This window comes from Periophthalmus magnuspinnatus, chromosome 17 (assembly GCF_009829125.3).
Source record: "Periophthalmus magnuspinnatus isolate fPerMag1 chromosome 17, fPerMag1.2.pri, whole genome shotgun sequence".
Lineage (NCBI taxonomy): Eukaryota > Metazoa > Chordata > Actinopteri > Gobiiformes > Gobiidae > Periophthalmus > Periophthalmus magnuspinnatus.
The window spans coordinates 31,271,337-31,292,459 of NC_047142.1; the positions used below are offsets into that span (position 1 = coordinate 31,271,337).

Consider the following 21,123-nt stretch of genomic DNA (forward strand, 5'->3'; position numbering starts at 1 on the left):
CACATGACTACATCACCCACACTCCCACGCAACAATTCTCTATAAATATACAAAAACATGATACAAAACTGTACACTACAACTTCACAAACCTAATGTGATGTGGAGTAGTTTCATTAGCGGGATGCATGCTCTTAAGGGGGAGTGATGTGTGCTAACATTTAATACCACATAGAAATAATATCCCCTCTTTAAAGGTGCTACATTAGGCAGAATTGACTCTTGTGAGCTTTTAGGCATGTTATAATGCTGTTACCTCCTCAAAAACAGACCTGGAGTTGTGTTTTGTTTCATTCACATGTTTGAGTAACACTTTATTATTAGTCTGTCTACATCTCCAAAGCTCAAAATGCTCTGTTCCACCTTGTTATGTCATGAAGTGGTAGTTAATAGCTACTCTTTACCTTTACTTCAGTAGAGATTGGCAATTCCAGGTTGAAATTATCCAAATGATTCTATTGAAAGTGTGTAGTGAGTTTAAAAACACAGTGGAACACTTCCTGTATTACCACATGACATCAAAACACAACACAACAGGTATGTCTGTGATGAGGAAACAACATTATAACATAGATCAGAAACATTTTTATATACATCAGAATATGGGCCCTTTAAAGATACACTACGGAGTTTTTCTGATAACCACACAGCTCCATATTTGATTCTGCATTAAGTTTAATCTAAAGGAGCATATCTTTGCCAAGTCATTAATTTCTAAGACTCTCTTCAGAAATATTCTAATTATCCCTCTAACTTTGTATAAACAGCGTAAAATTTACATCTCTGTGTCTTTGAGTCTGAAACTGATGCTGCTGATCTAAGGTCTGAGGGAGGAGTGTTTCATTTGCACCTCATCTTCCATTTTAGAAAGACCATTACTGAAAGAATTGCACCTGGATGTGAAACCAGGGGAGAGAAAGAGAGGGAGAGATGGAGAGACAGAGAGGGAGAGGGAGATCCTGACCCTCTCCTCTACATCCTCTGAACTCTGCATTGTTACTCTGACCCCCTCCTCTGCACTTGGTGAAGATTACTGTTGTAGCCAGAGCTGCCCTGGGGCAAAATGATAAAAGTGAGTCTGCCAATCTGCTGCCGACCACCACCGACATTCACTCACACGTCACACTCATACAAGGCAAGGACAGTGTCTTGCCCGAGGACTGAAGTAGGACTGCACCAGTTAAACTTTTAGATTGGTGGGTAAATGGTTCGAACTGTGGCCGTGTTCACATGCACACTGAAATCTAACTATAATGTGATTTCTGGACCTTTAACATTACATAAGTGGCATTTAAACTGCCAACTCCGATGTGCGTAATCAGAGGGACCGTGATCAGACAGAATGCATTTCATTTAAACACATTATTAAAGTGATTGTGAGTGCGCATGTAAATGCACCCAGTGAATAACTGCTGCAGATAAATCTTAACCATAAACAGTGAGTAAAAAAAACAATATGTGGACTCACATCTGCGACTCCAGCCTCCAGGATCTTAAACTTCGTCTCCCGCTCCAGAGTGTCCTTCTGGTCCACTGCAACACAAAAGGCACTGAGTAATAAGAATAAACATTCATTTGATTTGATGGCATCATTCGAGCGGAGCCAAGGACACCATCAGTCAAACAAACATGAAATTACGAACACTATTACACATGCACTAACCGTATTTAATCAAATTTCATTTCATAGTTTCACATTTTGAAGAAAGACTGAAATATGAGCTTTTATCTAATCCAAGAACCCCATGCATTTCAGTGCATGTTTATACAGGTCTAAACTACAGTTCTACAGTATAAGACCCCATGGACACACAGGGAGGGCATCTGACACACACAGGGAGGGCATCCAACACACAGGGAGGGCATCTGATACACAAGAGGGCATCTGACACACAGGGAGGGCATCTGATACACACAAGAGGGCATCTGACACACAGGGGCAGTGGGTTAGTCTGGTGTCAGTAGTGTGTGTCCTCTTCAGACCACAGCTGTTTAGGACCAGTCAAACTCATTGTTATTGTTAAACTAGAATAGATACTGCTCTTCCTCTTCAAGGTCTAAAGAGGAGCTTACGCCACCTGTTTGTCCTCAGAACAATGTTATTTCCATAGTGATACTCCACAATATGGCATTAAACGTTTGTCTCCATGGAGAGACAAGAAGGTGACACCACCAGCCCACTGGTCAGATCTGTGGAGAGGCGACACTGCGCACAATAAGAATGCATGTTTTGAGGTATTTATGATCAAAGCAAAGCAACAGCATGTCCATGGAGGCAAGAAAGTAGAGTCTCTTTGGGTTTAGTCCTGAATTTAGTCCTGGTTTAGTCCTGGTTTGGTCCTGGTTCGGTCCAGGTTTAGTCCTGGTTCAGTCCTAGTTCACTCCGGGTTTAGTCCCAGTTTAATCTTGGTTCAGTTCTGGTTAAGACCTGGTTCAGTCCTTGTTCAGTCCTTGTTCAGTCCTGGTTCAGTCCTGGTTTAGTCCTGGTTTAGGCCTAGTATAGCCCTGGACTAGTCCTGCTTTAGTCCAGGTTTAGTCCTGGTCTAGCCCTGGTGGGCCCTGGTTTAATCTGGGTTTAGTCCGGGTTTAGTCTGGGTTTAGTCTGGGATTAGTCCTGGTCCAATCCCTCTTCCTTCTCTCTGATGCCTTAAAACAAATGGTAGTCTAAAGAGGCCCTGGCTCAGTGTTGGTCCCAAACAGAAGTGGACGCTTCATTTGTCACCCGGGCCCTCCCTGCGTTGGCTTTATGTAAACTCAGAGTATGAGAGGCACCGCGAGGGTCCCAAACGCGCCGGGGGACTCAAAAAGCGCCTCATTTTTCAGCACTGACAAAGGCCGGCTCCACTGCTCCTGGGCCCCCCAACGCAACCACCAAGACAGGACCAGGAATTATATAAAACAGTGTTGTCATGATACTAAGATTTAAAACTTAATTTCGATACTAAAGAATAGACTCAATACTCAATACCACGATGATAATAAAAAACAGTTGTTTAGACAACAGAAAATGATTTTCAGCATTAAATGGTACTACTTTCTTTTCTATTCCCATGTGGCCTTATTTCTGTGTAATCCCTCAGTGTCCTGGTAGGTTCCATAGTGGTCCATGGGTGTACACTAGTCTATGTGTCTTATTACTTGTGAAAGATACAGCTCAACATCATTCTAAAGCTGTTAAGGAAAGGTTCAATTCTGTCTTGTGAATGCAACTTTTTAGTACTGATACCTGCTCAAATGAGTATCTAGTTTTGACACTAGTTTTAGCATCGATGAGTATCTGATTTTTGCTGCTTTTGACAACACTGCTATAAAATACTGAAAAGGTAAAAATGGTGAGAAATAATTGAATAAGTAAATTAAAAATGCAATTGACATATGCTCCTATTATATCTCTTTGATGTTCTTGAGAAGTCGCGCTAAAATGAATACATCCTGACCATAGACTGTATATATAAATGGACATAGCAAACCTGCTAGCCACATTCCAAATAGGAAGTGATCATGTTGCTCATCTCTCTGTAACTGCTGCAGTGAGCCTCATCATTTTGGTCTTAAAATGTTTGTATTAACGCGCTCTACATGATCCTCATTATTGTGTCCATAACTCAAAATATGAACATTAATAACAGAAAAATTAGACGCCTTCTTTCCCTGTGGTTGCTCCCACTGCTCCCGCTTAGCAACAGGTTTGACTGACAGTGTTGCTAAGCGCCCGCTCCCCGCTAAATCAGAGGTACAGGGGGAGGGGCATTGTCTTCAACGGATTGGCTCTTTGGTTGCTATGATACTCGTGGTCAGAATTTCAGATATGCAACTTGGCTCCAAATCTATAACCACTAGCCTCGTTGAGTTTCATTTGTCTGGAGCCGAATGCTGTGGGTGACATCACAGTCACTTAGTCCACTTCTTTATGCAGTCTATGGTCCTAACAGATCAGGCATTGGACAGTGAGTGGTAGAGTTCGGCGACCGCAAAAACAGAATAAAAAACGGATAGGTTTTTACTCATAGAGGATTGACTTATTTCAAGGCCTTCGTTTATGGTCAAATAGTTATAATCTATGACACCTGAGGTAGGTATTTCGGACATTTTAATTCACCATTCTGATCTTGTGCCTGCTACTTCACCGTAAGCATCATCACAACAAAGCACTGTCGGCCCCTCCTATAGAAAGCTGCACATCACACTAGCATGTTAAAATGACTACACAACGCTGCCGAATCCTACGAGTATCATCGATTAAGATGGAGGTGGAGGTGAACATGGGGGTAGATGAAAAGCAGTGACATCTTGAATGCAGGAGAGTAAAGATTACTCAAACATGAATCACTCCAAATACAACTTCAGAGGCTCAGTGAGAAGGAAACAACTATAGCATGGTTAAAAGCTCTGAAAAGTCCAGTTTGCAGAATAGGTCTGATTTAAAAAGGAGGTATTACGCAACTTGTTAGTTAGTTATAATGCTGTTCCCTCATCAAAAACATTCCTGAGGAGGTTTTAGATGTCATCCATGCATGTTTGAGTAATCTAGTGATCTCTCCTCCTCTATTCAAACCCTCCTTACATTTAGCTCTAATATTCTGTGCACTCCACCAACAAACCTACATCACCCATGCTTCCACACGACTATTCTCCATAAATATACAAAAACATGATACAAAACTGTACACAGCAGCTTCACAAACCTGATGTGATGTGCAGTAGTTACATGAGCAGGATGTAGCTGATTGTGCTGTGACAGTGCTATGAAGGAGGAGAGACTTACATAGGTGAGTGTCAAAAACAAAAGTGAAACTTATAAAACATGTTCATACGTTATTTGGTGACTATAGCATTTTCAAAACAATAAAAGGTAGCATGGAGATCTAAATATGTTATGTGTTAGCAGTTATACCCCATAGCAGTAAAATATCCAGTGCGTTTGTTTCTCAGATAAAGGTAAATGCGTTCATCTCTCTGTTCTTACTTTGTTTTGAGCGGTTAATGTTTTAATTGTGGACATCTAGCTGTGTCCTGTTTCCATGGTCATATTCGAGTTTTTATATTTTTCATAAAGCCTCAACGTTAAACGCCCACAGATGCAGCTCTGACCCACTGCACAAAAACAAGCTTTCATCCCTGCGCTCCGAAGCCTAATGCACCTCAAGTGGCTTTCATTTAGACCTACCTCAGATTAAAAAAACAAAAAAAAAACTAAACAAATGTATGGCAATTAGCAAAGTGTAATGCTTCAAGGATTTTTAAAGGGCCCATATTACGCTGCTTTCTGATCTATGTTCTAATGTAGTTTTCTCATCACAAAGAGACCTGGAGCTGTGTTTTGTTTCATGTTTCATGCATGTTTAACACACAAATCCTGTATACTTCTTCTCTGAAACAGAAAACACTCTCTTCTACTTTGTGATGTCATGTGGTAATACAGTAAGTGCTCCACTGTGTTTTTAAACTCCACACACCTTCACTAGAATCATTTGGATCATTACAGCCCTGGAATTGCCAGTCTCTACTGAACTAAAGGTAAAAGGTACATGTTAACTACCACTGCATGACATCACAAGGTGGAACAATGTATTTTAAACTTTGGACATGTATCGAGACTAATCATAAAAAGAATAAAAATCTCTCTGCAGTGGTTATTGTTTTGTCTGGAATGTTTCACAGTAAGGCATTACAAGTCTTGTTCCATGTATATTAAGCAAAATGTGTCTAACCCCAGTACAGATATACATGGTCAATCCACTGTGTACTGTCTGCATCAAATTATAAAGCGTTGCATTGTCCGATAATCAGAAAGTGTACATCACCATGCTAGTTGTTGCTAACTTTAACATGACGGCAAAAGTGGTCATGGTAAATGGTCACATTTTTATATAGCGCTTTTCCACCTTCAAGACACTCAGAACAGTTTATGTCGAGGAAGCACTCACCCATTCATACACCAGTGTACACAGACACTGGGTCAGGTGTCTTGCCCAAGGACACAACAACATTTATCCAAGAGCTGGAATCGTAACGCCAACCTGTGGGTCAATGGATCTGACCGCTCAACCAGTGATGTTTATGTCAATAGCGGGATTCGAACCCCCAAACCTTTGGATCAGTGAACAAACCAACTAAGCTACTGTTGCCCTAGGGTTTAAAAGCACTTATAAACTCATCATGGTGAATAATTAGGATGTTCAGAATGCATAATTTGAGTGAGGAGTAACTTTGGACCACTGCAAACTGTTTAAAATGAACTAGTTCTGTTTTTCATGTTGTTAAGACCTTTGATCTGACCTGTAACTAGGCCTGGCTATCATCTGCCGGTCTCCATGGAGTTTGCTGTCTTCTCTGTTACTATAAATAAAAAAGTCAAATAATTTTTTCACAATATCTTCAGAAAGTGGAGCAATTATTCAACCCCAAACACGTGATTGTTGTCAGTTGAAAGGACTTTAAGCCATAAGATTAATATGACAAATTTGTGGTGCCAATCCAAATTAATAATGAGAAGGTTCAACATTTGTGAATCATAAATGTGTATATTTAATTCAAAAACAATAAAAAAACCCATAGAGTTATATAAGCCGCGCCCTTCATCTGAGACTATGACATCATCACATTCTAGTCTGTGAACACATTACCCTTTTTAATTTCTACAATGTTTTTCTCATGACAAGCTGCTGGCAGTGCACTCAACCAAGGCCAAAGCCTGGACCCATGGGAGGGCATCTGGTGCAAAACCCCACAGCAGCAGGTCTGTTTTAGCCCAAGGAACTCCAAGTCACATCCTCCTACGTCTGCTCTGATCAGTATAGAGAATATTTGGACCAAGAATGTCGCACTTTGGGACATTCTGCGGGTGTTTGTGTTAAAATATCAGAACACGACACGTATAGGGGCAGAAATATGTAAATGAGATCAGGCAACGAATCAGAGCGAGATCCTGGAGAGCTGGTAATATGCCGTACTGCATCTTTAAAGGCGGTTTGCAGTGGTCTAAAGGTATTCCTCACTTACCTTCTGCATTCTGAGCATCCGAATTACTCAGTTTATAAGCGCTTTTCACAACTCTCAGAGACTAGAGCGGAGTTTTGCTGTCACAGTGATGCTGATGACAACTAGCATGCTAACAGTCCTGATTCTCCTACAATAAAACATTTTACATGACAGTACACAGCAGACCTATTATGGCCTTAAGCGCTGGTTAATTTAAAGAAAATATAACCATGATCATTTTAGAAGCAAAAAATATATATATTACGGGATATTTGGTATGAAATTAAAAACATACATGGATCATTATTATCTGTACTTGTGCCATAAGGAAATGAGAGAGCTGTAGAATAACCCGCAGTCTGGCATTAAAAGGGCATGTTTAATATTCAGGTGGGCCTTGGAGCGTCTTCAGACCTGCTCTTATCTTTTTAATTAGACTCAGGTACAGGCTCCATCGATCGAAAACAACGAGCTCGTACTGAACCGGGACTTTAAATGAAATCAGGGAGAGCAGGGCCCAGCAGGTGCAGGCAGGAGCAGGCAGGAGCAGATAGATGCGGACAGGTGTTGACAGGAGCAGACAGAAGCAGCTCTTTATCATGAAAAACAGGTGCCGGTGACTCAGGAAATTACACTGAGACTGAGGCAAATACAATCAGGAGATACAAAGGTGTAATGTTATTTCTGAGACTTTTATTTTGAAATTATATGGACCGGGTTTTGTCCTGGTTTAGTCCTGGTCTCCTCTGCATCCTCTGACCCACAGTTCGTCTCTTCTGACCCTCTCCTCTGCTCCTCTGACCATCTCCTCTGCATCCTCTACTCCTCTGACCCTCTCCTCCTCCGCTCCTCTGACCCTCTCCTCTGCATCCTCTACTCCTCTGACCCTCTCCTCCTCCGCTCCTCTGACCCTCTCCTCTGCATCCTCTACTCCTCTGACCCTCTCCTCTGCTCCTCTGACCCTCTCCTCTGCTCCTCTTGTCTCAGAGGAGGAGAGGGCACTTCAGAGCAGTTCTAATCACGCTCAGAACTATTGAATGAAGCACAATCAGAGCAGAGTCTGTGGTTACTTATCAAGCAACTCCAAGACGGCTCAAAGGTTTAGTTCTGGTTTAGTTCTGGACTAGACACGGTTTATTTCTGATTTACTTCTGATTTAAACCTAGTCCCTCAGAATGAGTAAAAGTACATTCCTGGCATTTGAAAACATTAATTATGGGAATGCGATTGGTGAAGGTGGGCGGAATTTAGAACCAGAACTAAACCAGGTGTAAACCAGGTGTAAACCAGGACTAAACCAGGTGTAAACCAGGACTAAACCAGGTGTAAACCAGGACTAAACCAGAACTAAACCAGGACTAAACCAGAACTAAACCAGGACTAAACCAGGTGTAAACCAGGACTAAACCAGAACTAAACCAGGATTAAACCAGAACTAAACCAGGACTAAACCAGAACTAAACCAGGACTAAACCAGGACTAAACCAAGTGTAAACCAGGACTAAACCAGAACTAAACCAGGACTAAACCAGAACTAAACCAGGACTAAACCAGAACTAAACCAGGACTAAACCAATTGTAAACCAGGAATAAACCAGAAATAAACCAGAACTGCCCCCGCGACCCGGCCCCCGCGACCCGGCCCCGGATAAGCGGAAGAAAATGGATGCATCCATCCATTTTCCATTTGGATAAACCAGAACTAAACCAGGACCAAACCAGAACTAAACCAGGACTAAAACAGAAATAAACCAGAACTAAACCAGGACTAAACCAGAACTAAACCAGGACTAAAACAGAAATAAACCAGAACTAAACCAGGACTAAACCAGAACTAAACCAGGACTAAAACAGAAATAAACCAGAACTAAACCAGGACTAAACCAGAACTAAACCAGGACTAAAACAGAAATAAACCAGAACTAAACCAGGACTAAACCAGAACTAAACCAGGACTAAAACAGAAATAAACCAGAACTAAACCAGGACTAAACCAGAACTAAACCAGGACTAAACCAGAACTAAACCAGGACTAAACCGTGACTAAAGTAGAACTAAACCAGGACTAAATAGAATAAACTAGAACTAAACCAGGAATAAATACAGATTAAACCAAGTTTAATCCAGGAATAATTCAGGCCTAAACCAGGATTCTCACATTTCTTCTTGCATTCTGTCTCCCGAATAAGATCTCTCCCATCTCTTTCCCTCTCTCTCTCTCCCCCTCTCTATCTCCTCTCTCTCTCTCAGTCTTTCCTTTCCCTTTACACACCCCTCTCTCTCCCTCTACCTCTCTCCTTCCCCTTTATACCCCCCTCTCTTTCCCTCTCTCCCTCTCTATCTGCTCACTCTCTCTCCCTCACACCTCCAGGACAATGCCCAGTTTCCCCCACGCTCTGCCCCGCTGGCCCCCACAGAGGAGCACAAAGGCGGGCAGCAGCGGAGGAGCGAGGGCCTCCTCAGATCATGGAGGTTGCATAATGAGACAGATCACCTCAGCGTCACTGTTCAAATGCTTAATATACTATTTACAAATGGTTAAATTAAGTGTGTATTACATTTGCAGCAAACATACTTGCATACTTCTTAAGGTTTAGATGTGATCTCAAATCCTTCATTCACACTGTCATAGATCGGCATTCAAAACTCACTTTATGAATGAGAAAGTCAAGTTTAAGACCTACTGTGTGACTTTTTAGCTACATAGACTAAAATCAAAGCATGTTTTCTTCATTTAGATTGTGTTTATTAGACTGAAAAAAATCCGTCCTTACTGCGAGTGGGCTTGCATCTCCACAAACCTGACTCTTATTGGGCTATTGCAGGATTTCAGATAACGTCGCAAGATTCTATAGGCCAATAATAATTAATACAGATGGGGGCAGCTAAAAATAATCATGCATATTTCTGTTGTAACAGTGATTTCTTGGGTCTAGTCTTCAGTAGAAATGATTCATGGCAAAGTTCAGTGCAATCAATAGAAAAAAACTGTCTCCCGCCCCCATCTGGCAGTATGAAATCATCACAGTCGAGAATCTGAAAACCACCAACAACATTCCACAGTATGGCATGAACATATCTATCTCCTTGGAGAATGTTCCAAGGTATGGCTTTAACTTTCTATTTACCACCTCCAGAAAGTTGCACAGGGTTACATTAATCATAACAGAAACAGATAAAAAGCATGTTGCATTCAATGTATGTATGTCTCTCCATGGAAACAAGCAGATGATGCCACCAGGCCAGGATACAGGTCAGATCGATGGAGAGGCAACCCCACTCACTGATATTTTTAACCAATAAAAACACCTAATTCAATAAATGCAAGATAAATGCATGTAATCCCATACTATGGAACATTCCAGCAATAACATGAATAAAGAAGGAGGTGCAGACCTCCCACCAGAAAAGGTACACAGTGCAGCTTTAAGTGTCTTTAAGTGTCTATGTGTTTCCATGGTAACTCCTCCTGCTGTCTGTGAAGTGTGAAGAGCGTTTTGATGAATGTCCCAGCGCTCCGGGCTCAGGTGTGAGTCTGGGATGGAAGTGTCACTGTCACTGGGAATACTCGGATCACGCACACTGACAGACAGCTGCTCAGACGAGGAGGTCAAAAGTCATCGCTCCCTCAATAATCCTAACTAAAGTAATTATTGATTTTTGACATCACTATGTTTTGGAAGAACTTAAAAACAATAACTGTGAGAGTTTAAAGGTTCACAGTGTCACTATTCTGGTAGAGGACCCACCACCTGCCATGGAGATGTTATCGCTTTGCCGAGAGTAATCCACAGTATGGTTTATGGACACAAGCAGGTGACGCTACCAGACCAAGTTACAAGTCAGATCTGTGGAGAGGCATCCCCACTCAGAGAGAACACATATTTGATAAAGCTGGCCACAGACTAAAGAAATGCTGATCTATTAGACAATGTGAATCAAAGGGAAAGATGAACTATTTTACTTCTGTGGGATATTAACTGCCCCAACATTAATATACAGCATATTTAGATCACCATGTTTCCTTTTAGTGTTTTGAAAATGATAAAAACGCAGAAAACAATGTATTAATATGTTTCACTTTTGTTCTTGACCCTCTGAGTCTCCCCTCCCTTTGCTCCTCGCTCTAAGTCACTCCCCCTTCAGAGCGCCATCACAACACAATCAGGTGCATCTCACTAATGAAACTACTGCACGTCACATCAGGTTTGTGAAGCTGCTGTGTACACAAACCTGATGTGTATTATGTTTTTGTATATTTATGGAGAATTGTCATGTGGGAGCATGGGTGACATAGACTTGTGGGAGGAGCCTTGTACAGAATCTTACAGCTAACCATAAGGAGGGTTCAAATAGGACTCGGGACAGATCGATTAAATACTCAAACATGCATGGATGACATCTCAAACCTCTGCAGGCGTGTTTTGATGAGGGAACAACGTTATAACATGGGAGAAAGCTCCAAAAAGTTGATCTTGCATAATATCTCCTCTTTAATGTATTCCACTATTTTAGACACACACAGACTGGTACCTGCGACTCGGGCCACGTCTGCTGTAGATACGTTCTGCTGGTTTGGACTCACTTTGAAGGTCACCGCAGGCCCCACCACTCTGCAACACACACAAATACATAGAACACATGACAACACTGAACACTACAGAGCAAAGACAGGTCCATTTTGCCCCATGTATTTGAGCAAATGTGTCTCCAGTGTGTGACTCCAGGAGAGATATATTGCATAAGCAGCTCTCAAGGTCAAAATAATTCCACTATGTACTTTGTTTGCTTTTTTGTGACGGCAAAAGTCCACTCTGGTCTTTGAAAGTTGTCGTGGTGACTAATTAGGATGCTCAGTAACCATAAGGATTAACTTGCACTGCGAACCGTTGCTGGAGTTTTAAAAATGTGTCTTCAGTAATTCCTTCTCTGAAAATATCTGGATAATTGTTTTGCCTTTCATTCAAGAGGCTTCACCAATTTTGAGGTAACACTTGGTTGTGGCTCTCCTCCTCTGGCTCTCCTCCTTTGGCTCTGCTCCTCTGGCTCTGCTCCTCTGGCTCTGCTCCTCTGGCCCTGCTCCTCTGGCCCTGCTCCTCTGGCCCTGATCCTCTGGCTCTGCTCCTCTGGCTCAGCTCCTCTGGCCCTGCTCCTCTGGCCCTGCTCCTCCGGCTCTGCTCCTCCGGCTCTGCTCCTCCGGCTCTGCTCCTCCGGCTCTGCTCCTCCGGCTCTGCTCCTCCGGCTCTGCTCCTCCGGCTCTGCTCCTCCGACTCTGCCCCTCTGACTCTGCCCCTCTGGCTCTGCTCCTCTGGCTCTGCTCCTCTGGCTCAGCTCCTCTGGCTCAGCTCCTCTGGCCCTGCTCCTCTGGCTCTGCTCCTCTGGCTCAGCTCCTCTGACTCTGCCCCTCTGACTCTGCCCCTCTGGCTCTGCTCCTCTGGCTCTGCTCCTCTGGCTCTGCTCCTCTGGCTCTGTTCCTCTGGCCCTGCTTCTCTGACTCTGCTCAACTGGGTCTTCTTCTCTGGCTCTCCTCCTCTGGCTCTGCTCCTCTGGCCCTGCTCCTCTGGCCCTGCTCCTCTTGCTCTGCTCATCAGGCTCTGCTCCTTTTGCTCTACTGATTTGGCTCTGCTCCTCTGGCTCCGCTCCTCTGGCTATGCTCCTCTGGCTATGCTCCTCTGGCTCTGCTCCTCTGGCTCTGCTCCTCTGGCTCTGCTCCTCTGGCCCTGCTCCTCTGGCCCTGCTCCTCTGGCCCTGATCCTCTGGCTCTGCTCCTCTGGCTCAGCTCCTCTGGCCCTGCTCCTCTGGCCCTGCTCCTCTGGCCCTGCTCCTCTGGCCCTGCTCCTCTGGCTCTGCTCCTCCGGCTCTGCTCCTCCGGCTCTGCTCCTCCGGCTCAGCTCCTCTGACTCTGCCCCTCTGACTCTGCCCCTCTGGCTCTGCCCCTCTGGCTCTGCTCCTCTGGCTCAGCTCCTCTGGCCCTGCTCCTCTGGCTCTGCTCCTCTGGCTCAGCTCCTCTGACTCTGCCCCTCTGACTCTGCCCCTCTGACTCTGCCCCTCTGACTCTGCCCCTCTGGCTCTGCTCCTCTGGCTCTGTTCCTCTGGCCCTGCTTCTCTGACTCTGCTCAACTGGGTCTTCTTCTCTGGCTCTGCTCCTCTGGCTCTGCTCCTCTGGCCCTGCTCCTCTGGCCCTGCTCCTCTGGCCCTGCTCCTCTTGCTCTGCTCATCAGGCTCTGCTCCTTTTGCTCTACTGATTTGGCTCTGCTCCTCTGGCTCCGCTCCTCTGGCTATGCTTCACTGGCTCTCCTCCTCTGGGTCTCTTCCTCTGGCTCTCCTCCTCTGACTCTCCTCCTCTGGCCCTGCTCCTCTGACTCTCCTCCTCTGGCCCTGCTCCTCTGGCCCTGCTCCTCTGACTCTCCTCCTCTGGCCCTGCTCCTCTGGCCCTGCTCCTCTGGCTCTGCTCCTCTGGCCCTGCTCATCTGGCTCTGCTCATCTGGCTCTGCTCCTTTTGCTCTGCTAATTTGGCTCCACTCCTCTGGCTCTGCTCCTCTGGCTCTGCTCCTATCTGAATGCTGCTCTGAAATACAGTGACATCATGAACAACAACAAGACAAATGGATCCTCTGGTTTGTTTCAGGCTCCTTCACTGTGGTCTAAACAAAACACGTTTATTTTTCATTAATCTTGACTCTTTTCAGCTTTTCTCTCCAGGGGGCGCTACAGCGAAACCTCAACCTCCCTGTGAGCACTGAATACAGGTTGTGTTTCAGATGGAGGGCGGGGTCTATATAACTCTATGGGAGATTCACTGTTTTTACAGAAAACTCCAAACTTATGGCCCACAAATGTTGAACCTTCTCATTATTTGTTTGGGATTGGCTCCACAAACTCCACTGTCATATTAATCTTATGGTTTAAAGTCCTTTCAACTGACGACAATCACGTCTTTGGGGTTGAATAATGGCTCCACTTTCTGAAGCTTTTGTGAAAAAAACGTGGATAGGTCCAGTAATTACAGAGATATTAACCAAAAACCAGGTCAACACATCTGCAAACTGACAGTTACACAGCAAACTCCACCATAGACCTGTCTCCAGCTCAGTTTAAACTATACAGACTGACAGCTCCTCGGTGGTCGTACCCCCCCTCTCCTCTTTCTCTCTCTCTCGCTCTCTTTCTCTCCCTCTCTCCTCTCTTTTTCTCCCCCTCTTTGAATGTCTAATCTATGGACTTCCTGTGTGGCCAGAAACACTGTACCCAGCTGTGAGTCTGATTCTTTTGTTTCGGGTCAAATGAAAGAAAACCCACGCTGCTGCAGAAGTGATGGATGTGAGTGTATATATAAGGAGGTATAGAGAAGGGGAGAGAGAGAGAGAGAATGAAAGAGAGAGGGTGGCGGGAAAACGTGTGAGTGGGTGTGTGAAGTCTTTCACCTCTGAGCCCTACGTTTTAAACCTGAGGGAGCAGAGGGTCCACGTCGATTATAAAGGAAAATCTATTTGTGATGCAGCTGAGTTTGTAAAACAGGAGGAGTGAATAGAGAAGAGAGGGGGAGAGGAGAGGACATGGTAGTGTATGTGCATGTGGTAGTTTAAGTGCATGTGGTAGTTTGTGTAAACGTGGTAGTTTGGGTGCAGGTGGTAGTTTGAGTGCACATGGTAGTTTGGGTGCATATGGTAGAGTGTGTGCACATGGTGGTGTATGTGCCTGTGGTAGTGTGCATGCACATGATCATTTGAGTCGATAGTTTGAGTGCACAGGGTAATTTGTGTGCATGTGGTAGTTTTTGTGCACGTGGTAATTTGTGTGCGTGTGCATGTGGTAGGTTGAGTGCACATGGTAGTTTGTGTGCACGTGGTAATTTGTGTGCATGGGGTAGTTTGTGTGCGTGTTCATGTGGTAGTTTGTGTGCACGTGGTAATTTGTGTGCATGTGGTAGTTTGAGCGCACGTGGTAGTTTTTGTGCACGTGGTAATTTGTGTGCGTGTGCATGTGGTAGGTTGAGTGCACATGGTAGTTTGTGTGCACGTGGTAATTTGTGTGCATGGGGTAGTTTGTGTGCGTGTTCATGTGGTAGTTTGTGTGCACGTGGTAATTTGTGTGCATGTGGTAGTTTGTGTGCATGTGGTAATTTGTGTGCATGGGGTACTTTGAGTGCACGTGGTAGTTTGTGTGCGTATTCATGTGGTAGTTTGTGTGTAGGTGGTAATTTGTGTGCATGTGGTAGTTTGTGTGCATGTGGTAGTTTGTATGCGTGTGCATGTGGTAGTTTGTATGCACTTGGTAGTTTGTGTGCATGTGGTAATTTGTGTGCATGTGGTACTTTGAGTGCACGTGATAGTTTGTGTGCATGTGGTGGTTTGAGTGCACGTGGTAGTTTGAGTGCACGTGGTAGTTTGAGTGCACGTGGTGGTTTGAATGCACGTGGTAGTTTGAGTGCACGTGGTGGTTTGAATGCACGTGGTAGTTTGAGTGCATGCGGTAGTTTGAGTGCACGCGGTAGTTTGAGTGCACGTGGTGGTTTGAATGCACGTGGTAGTTTGAGTGCACGTGGTGGTTTGAGTGCACGTGGTAGTGGGCAGGCATACACAGTGAGATGCCTCAAATCTCATGAGCTAAGATTTCCGTCTATGAGGTAAATCCTTCACGACTAAAGAGGGACTGTCCTGTCCAGTAACCTTTTTCTAATTATAATAATGTATTACAGTGTTATGGGTTTACACAGCACCTTCCCAGACATCCACAGAGCTCCACAGAACATTACTCACTCCATAATGTGACGCAATGTTATGTCCCTGAAAAGCACATAAACCACCTGTGTGTGCGCGCGCACGTGTGCGTGTTACTCACGAGAGCTCTGCAAAGTTTGCCATGTGGATGTTTGACATGTGAGCCAGGACCTCCATCAGGTGCAGCCCTTCATCTGTCTGTAGACCACTGAGAGAGGAGGAGGAGGAGAGGAGAGGAGGAAAGGGAGGAGAGAGTGGAGAGGGGGAGGAAAGGAGGAAGACAAGGAGAGGAGAAAGGAGATGAGGACAGAGAAGAAAGGAAGAGGAAAGAGAGGAGAGGAGGAGAGAGGAGAAGTGTTAAGACATATTGTACATCCATATTGCTCCGTGTGTGTCTACTTCTATAAACATGCATGACTCTTATTTGGCCTTGCGGAGGGCCTGCTCCTGCTTGTTTCCATACACATGTTGTTCCTTTGGCTATAATGTTACACAGAATGGCCTAAAACTTATGTCCATGCAGAATGTTTTTGAAATATGATATTTATATGAACTTTCCATGGAATCATACAGGTGACAGGCCACCTTCAGAATGTGCCGCAGTGTTACTTTAATTAATACCCTAACTTCTTAATTAAGTAGTGATGAAGCCTGATTCATTCTTAATAAACTCTTTGATATGAATTATGAATGAAGCTTTGTTCATGGTTTATTCATATTAAGGTGTGGGTTTTATGAAGTGATTCTTTAACTTCAAGAGTAAATATCCTAAGCTGTTGACCTCTCGTGTGCCTCACGTGTGTGTGTGCAGAATACAGACTGAACTCTGCTGTACTCACTCAGTGTCAGTGATGACATAGCCAAACTCGTCCTTGTCTGGTTTCCTGCGGTTGGTCCTCACGTCCAGCTCAAGCTCTGGGACCTGGACTGCTTTCCCTCGTGGTTCTCCTTGAAGGCCTGTCATGATGATCAATATATTGACATATTGTTCAATACATGACAGATAGAACAGTCATTTATGGGGCCAATATGTATCATGGGCTCTTTGTTATTTGTCTGTACAGCGAAAAGATTTGAGTTGTAGAAGGTTGAATACATAACTTTAAAGACTCAATATACAAACAAATAAAGTACTAAAGTGTTTCATTCTGCTGTTTATTTATTGCAGCTCATGTTCATTAACTAAACTGTACATATCCACCTTTTGCTGTAAGTTGCCATGACTGCTGCCATCGCTATGGAGGTTGTATTACTTTGCATGGAGCTGCCGATGACAGCAAATCAGTTCTATATGGACCATAAAGCCGTTTTGAAGCCTCCCAGAGAAAAAGTGCAGTGTTGACTTGTTCTTGCACATAAACATTGAACACTTGAATGAAATCAACCTACTTTATATCAACTTTTAGCTGCAAAACTTTTCCCAAATTCTCCATTGAAATGAATGGTATTCCAACTTAAGTGGTGCCACCACAAAGTGGGTGCGGCGGCAAAAGGCAATATTTTCTTCAACAAAATCTCACACTTCAAAATGTGTTACCGTGACAGCCCTACCTCCTCGTGGTTCTCCTCGTGGTCCACCTTGAGGTTTTCCATAGAGCACAGCAGCAGGAGCAGGTTGGACCTCCTTCACCCAGCCCAGCACCTCGGACAGCTCCTCCACAGACTGAGCTCTGGTGTCCTTCTTCTGCACAGACACTGTCCCTTCTCTGGTCCTGCTCTGAACGCTCTCCAAACCCACGACCCGACCCCCCAAAGAGGAGCCCAAAGAGGAGTCCACAGAGTTCACAGAGTCCACAGGAGAGCCAGCGTTCAGACCGGGTTTAGGAGCGGGTCTGGATCGGTCTGAGTCCAGGACTGAGGTCTTGTCCAGGTAGGTCAGGAGCTTGTTCAACAGCTGCTCTCCTTCAGGCTGGAAGGAAACACAACAGTTAAAAATGCACTATGTAACTTTTGTATAGCTTTGCCTGGAATGTTCCATAGTAGGGCATTAAACATACCAACAGTAGGGTATTTATATTACATGTGCAAGTGTTTTTATTGACACAGAATACTTTGAACACATGCATTCATACTGTGAGTGGGGTCGCCTCTCCACTGATCTGGCAGGTCACATCATAACTTGGCCTGTGGCATCACATGCTTGTCTCCATGAAGACAGATACGTTTAATGCCATACAGTGGAAAAATTCAGGCATAAAATCAACATCCCCATGGAAACAAAGAGGTGGCAGATTTGAACCTTCATAATAAATGCACTTTAGCATCACTAAAACAGCTAGATATTTCATGACAAAGTATAACGTAATTAATTGATACTTTACAGCTGATCTCATCAACATTCCTTGGGAGTATGATGCTAACTGTAGGCACTGCTCTGTCAAAAGCTCTATTAGACTTATTCTGATCTTTATTTTAACACAGTCTGATCAGAAAGAGCTGACGTAGCTGGAACAACAACAGGTAAGCTGAATTGTGCTGTTAAACAAATCTCTCACATAATATTACAGTCACAAGCTAGCTAGTATTAGCCAACAGTTCAGTTACTCTTCCCACCATTTTGTTGAAAATCAAACAAAATCAAACTCGTATTTATCATAGGCTCATGAAAATGTGCTGTTTAAATCCATTTTGTATTTTTTCTTGAGTTTTCAGATAATCTTAAAACTTTTTTGACAATGTTTGCTAATGTGCGCATTGTGTCATGGTAACTGCTGAACATTCCACCATTGGCATACAGGCAGAATACCCCCAATGTGATGTCACTGCGAAGTATTTATATCTCCAATATGACCCAGCACTCACACGCTACATTTGTCGCACAAAACAACTAAAAATAGGATCCGCTATGAGTAAAATGTATGAAAGTGTAGGGGGAATTCAGGTATTTACAAGCTTTTACATTAAACCTTTCAAATCAAATCTCTTTTTTAAACAGAGCAGATGCAGTAGCAGATGTAGCCCAAACCATTCTGCAATGTGTTCTGTTTAATAAAGTGATTATTTTTATGAATGAAAAGAGAGAGTACCTTCACACTCAGCTTCTGGTCATCAGAGCGGCGGTCTGTGAGAGGAGCAGGCATCAGGTTCAATATAATAAGTTAAAAAAAAACAGGACTAAACTAGGACTACACCAGGACTACACTAGGACTACACCAGGACTACACCAGGACTACACCAAGACCAAACTAGGACTAAACTAGGACTAAACCAGGACTAAACCAGGACTAAACCAGGACTAAACCAGGACTAAACCAAGACTAAACAGGAATAAACAGCACTGAACCAGGAATAAAACAGGACTAAACCAGGGCTAACCCAAGACTGAATCAGGACTAAACAAGATATAACAAGATATTGTCTTATTAGACCAAATCTAAACCTGAAGTAGACTAGATCAGATTACCTTCTTGTATGGTTGGTGTTTTTGGGGTGCCTTTTGGTGATTCTTCTCCATCCTCCGGCTCCACCTCTCTGAGCCCGGGTGCGGTCTGTCCTCCCTGGGCCTCGGATGGTCCCTGGCTCAGATCCTGGCTCAGATCCCTGTCTTGCTTTCGGCCCTGGTCCCGGTCTACCACCTGCAGAGCGTCTGTGATGAAGGTGGAGAGCTGGTCTACATCGTGTTGAGAGAGAGAGTCCACGTCCACATGCTCTCTCCAGATGTTTCTCAAAACACTCTCGATGAAACGCTCTAAAACATCATACATCACAGGGTCAGTGTTTTAAAGCTGCAGAGTGGAACTTTTGTGATAGACTGTCAGCTATGCTTGTCGCCATGGAGATGTTAAAGGTTTGCCTCTTATGTTCCATAGTATGGCATTAAAGTGGAACTAAAAATTACAGTTTGTTCCTGGTCATTTTTGGCAACTTTAGTGGAAACTTGGAAAATGTGCATCTTTTTGGTCAAAAATGTCTAAATTTAAGCAGGTGGTGCTTCTAGTGGCGACTACAATTTCCAGTAGTTGGTGACGTCACAAAAAGCTGCCCTGGTTACAGCCAGGTCTGATTAAAAACACCTGGGCGCAGGGGCTGAGTATGCAAGATGGATCATTTGCCACAGTAGGGGACACTCCAGGAAAAGCAAAAATATCTCCATGGAGACATGCACATGGCAGACCCTCCATTAGAAAAGTTACACAGTGCACCTTTAACGATATATTAGAATGATATCCCTCATACTAATCCATCAGTGTTTTAGATTATTTATTTTTTTAATCATAATGTTCATGAACATGTCATTTTGGGCTTTACTAAATCAGTTTTGGTTAACAAATTATCCAGTCAGAAAGCAGAATGAGCTTACACTACACTAAATTACACTAGATTACACTAAATCCAGTAGTCAATAAACTCAAAACCTGATGTGGAAAGTAACTACTTACAAATACTCAGGTTGGTGTGTAGATTTTGGGCGTGATTCTACGTTTTTGAGAACATTTCTAAACATGTACTTGTACTTGAGTATAATTCTAGTCATGTCAATCACAGATGACACTGAGTGCTGCACAAGGCCCAACTGTCCCGATCCAGGTCTGTCTCTGCTCCTCTTTAAACTGACAAACACACGGAACAGCATCTTCTGCTTTGATTGGTCAGAGCTCAGAGAGTATGCAGACTGTGGTAAAAAAAAAAATGAATTCACACATTTTGACTGATCCAGTTTTGAATAAAAGCATGATCTAAAATGCTTATAAAATTATGTTAGAAAGTAACTAGTATGCAGTTGTACTTTTTACTTTTACTTAAAGCAGTCATATTATTGTGCTTGTGTCTGCTCTATAGTTATAATCTATGACCCCTGTGGATCATTATGTTATGCTATCCTATGGACAACTGTAGCTCACAATAGCAAGTAGCAGATTGTTTTTCATTTGTGCTAAAATGACTATGTAACGCTGCTGAATCCTATATGTATCACCGATTAAGAAAATTGGAGAAGGAAGGCGGTAAAATGGGAGTTGATAAAAATAAGTGATTTAAAATTGCTCCAAATGCACGAATGCTCCAAATAAAACTACAAGGAGAAACAACTATAACTTTTAAGCTATAACATTAAAAAGTTAAAAGCTCTGAAAAGTCCATTTTGTAGAATAGGCCTGACTTCAGTTAAATGTTTGCAGCAGTCCTTATACTTGTAATTGAGTACTTTATTACCCATGTAACTGTACTTTTACTTAAGTACAAATTCTCAGTCCTCTTTGCATCACTGCCAAACGGTCTCTCTCTGATCTGGCTTCTCACCGTCCACAGAGCTAAGAGGGTCCCGCGCTCCTGTTCTGCTCCCACTGAAGGAGGGCCGGGGGCGGGCTGCTGGAGTCTCTCTGCCCCCTCCTCCGGTCTGGGACATACTGGAGGAGAGCAGCTGCCTCAGAGTGTCCACCAGGAGGCGTTCATCTGCATCCTGAGAACAGCCACAAGAAACCTTT

The 21,123-nt window shown here is 43.7% G+C and overlaps 1 protein-coding gene across 1 annotated transcript in view; it reads right to left on the bottom strand.

The window, feature by feature from the left end:
• Window positions 1-21,123, bottom strand: part of LOC117384850 (receptor-type tyrosine-protein phosphatase N2-like) — a 73,259-nt gene that overhangs the window by 40,643 nt on the left and 11,493 nt on the right. The window contains exons 6-13 of the mRNA XM_055228271.1: window positions 20,939-21,098; window positions 19,104-19,388; window positions 18,727-18,761; window positions 17,252-17,609; window positions 16,540-16,657; window positions 15,822-15,908; window positions 11,514-11,593; window positions 1,468-1,532 (exon numbers count right to left, since the gene is read on the bottom strand). Coding sequence (XP_055084246.1) covers window positions 1,468-1,532; window positions 11,514-11,593; window positions 15,822-15,908; window positions 16,540-16,657; window positions 17,252-17,609; window positions 18,727-18,761; window positions 19,104-19,388; window positions 20,939-21,098 — 1,188 coding nt within the window. The remainder of the gene's footprint in view (window positions 1-1,467; window positions 1,533-11,513; window positions 11,594-15,821; window positions 15,909-16,539; window positions 16,658-17,251; window positions 17,610-18,726; window positions 18,762-19,103; window positions 19,389-20,938; window positions 21,099-21,123) is intronic.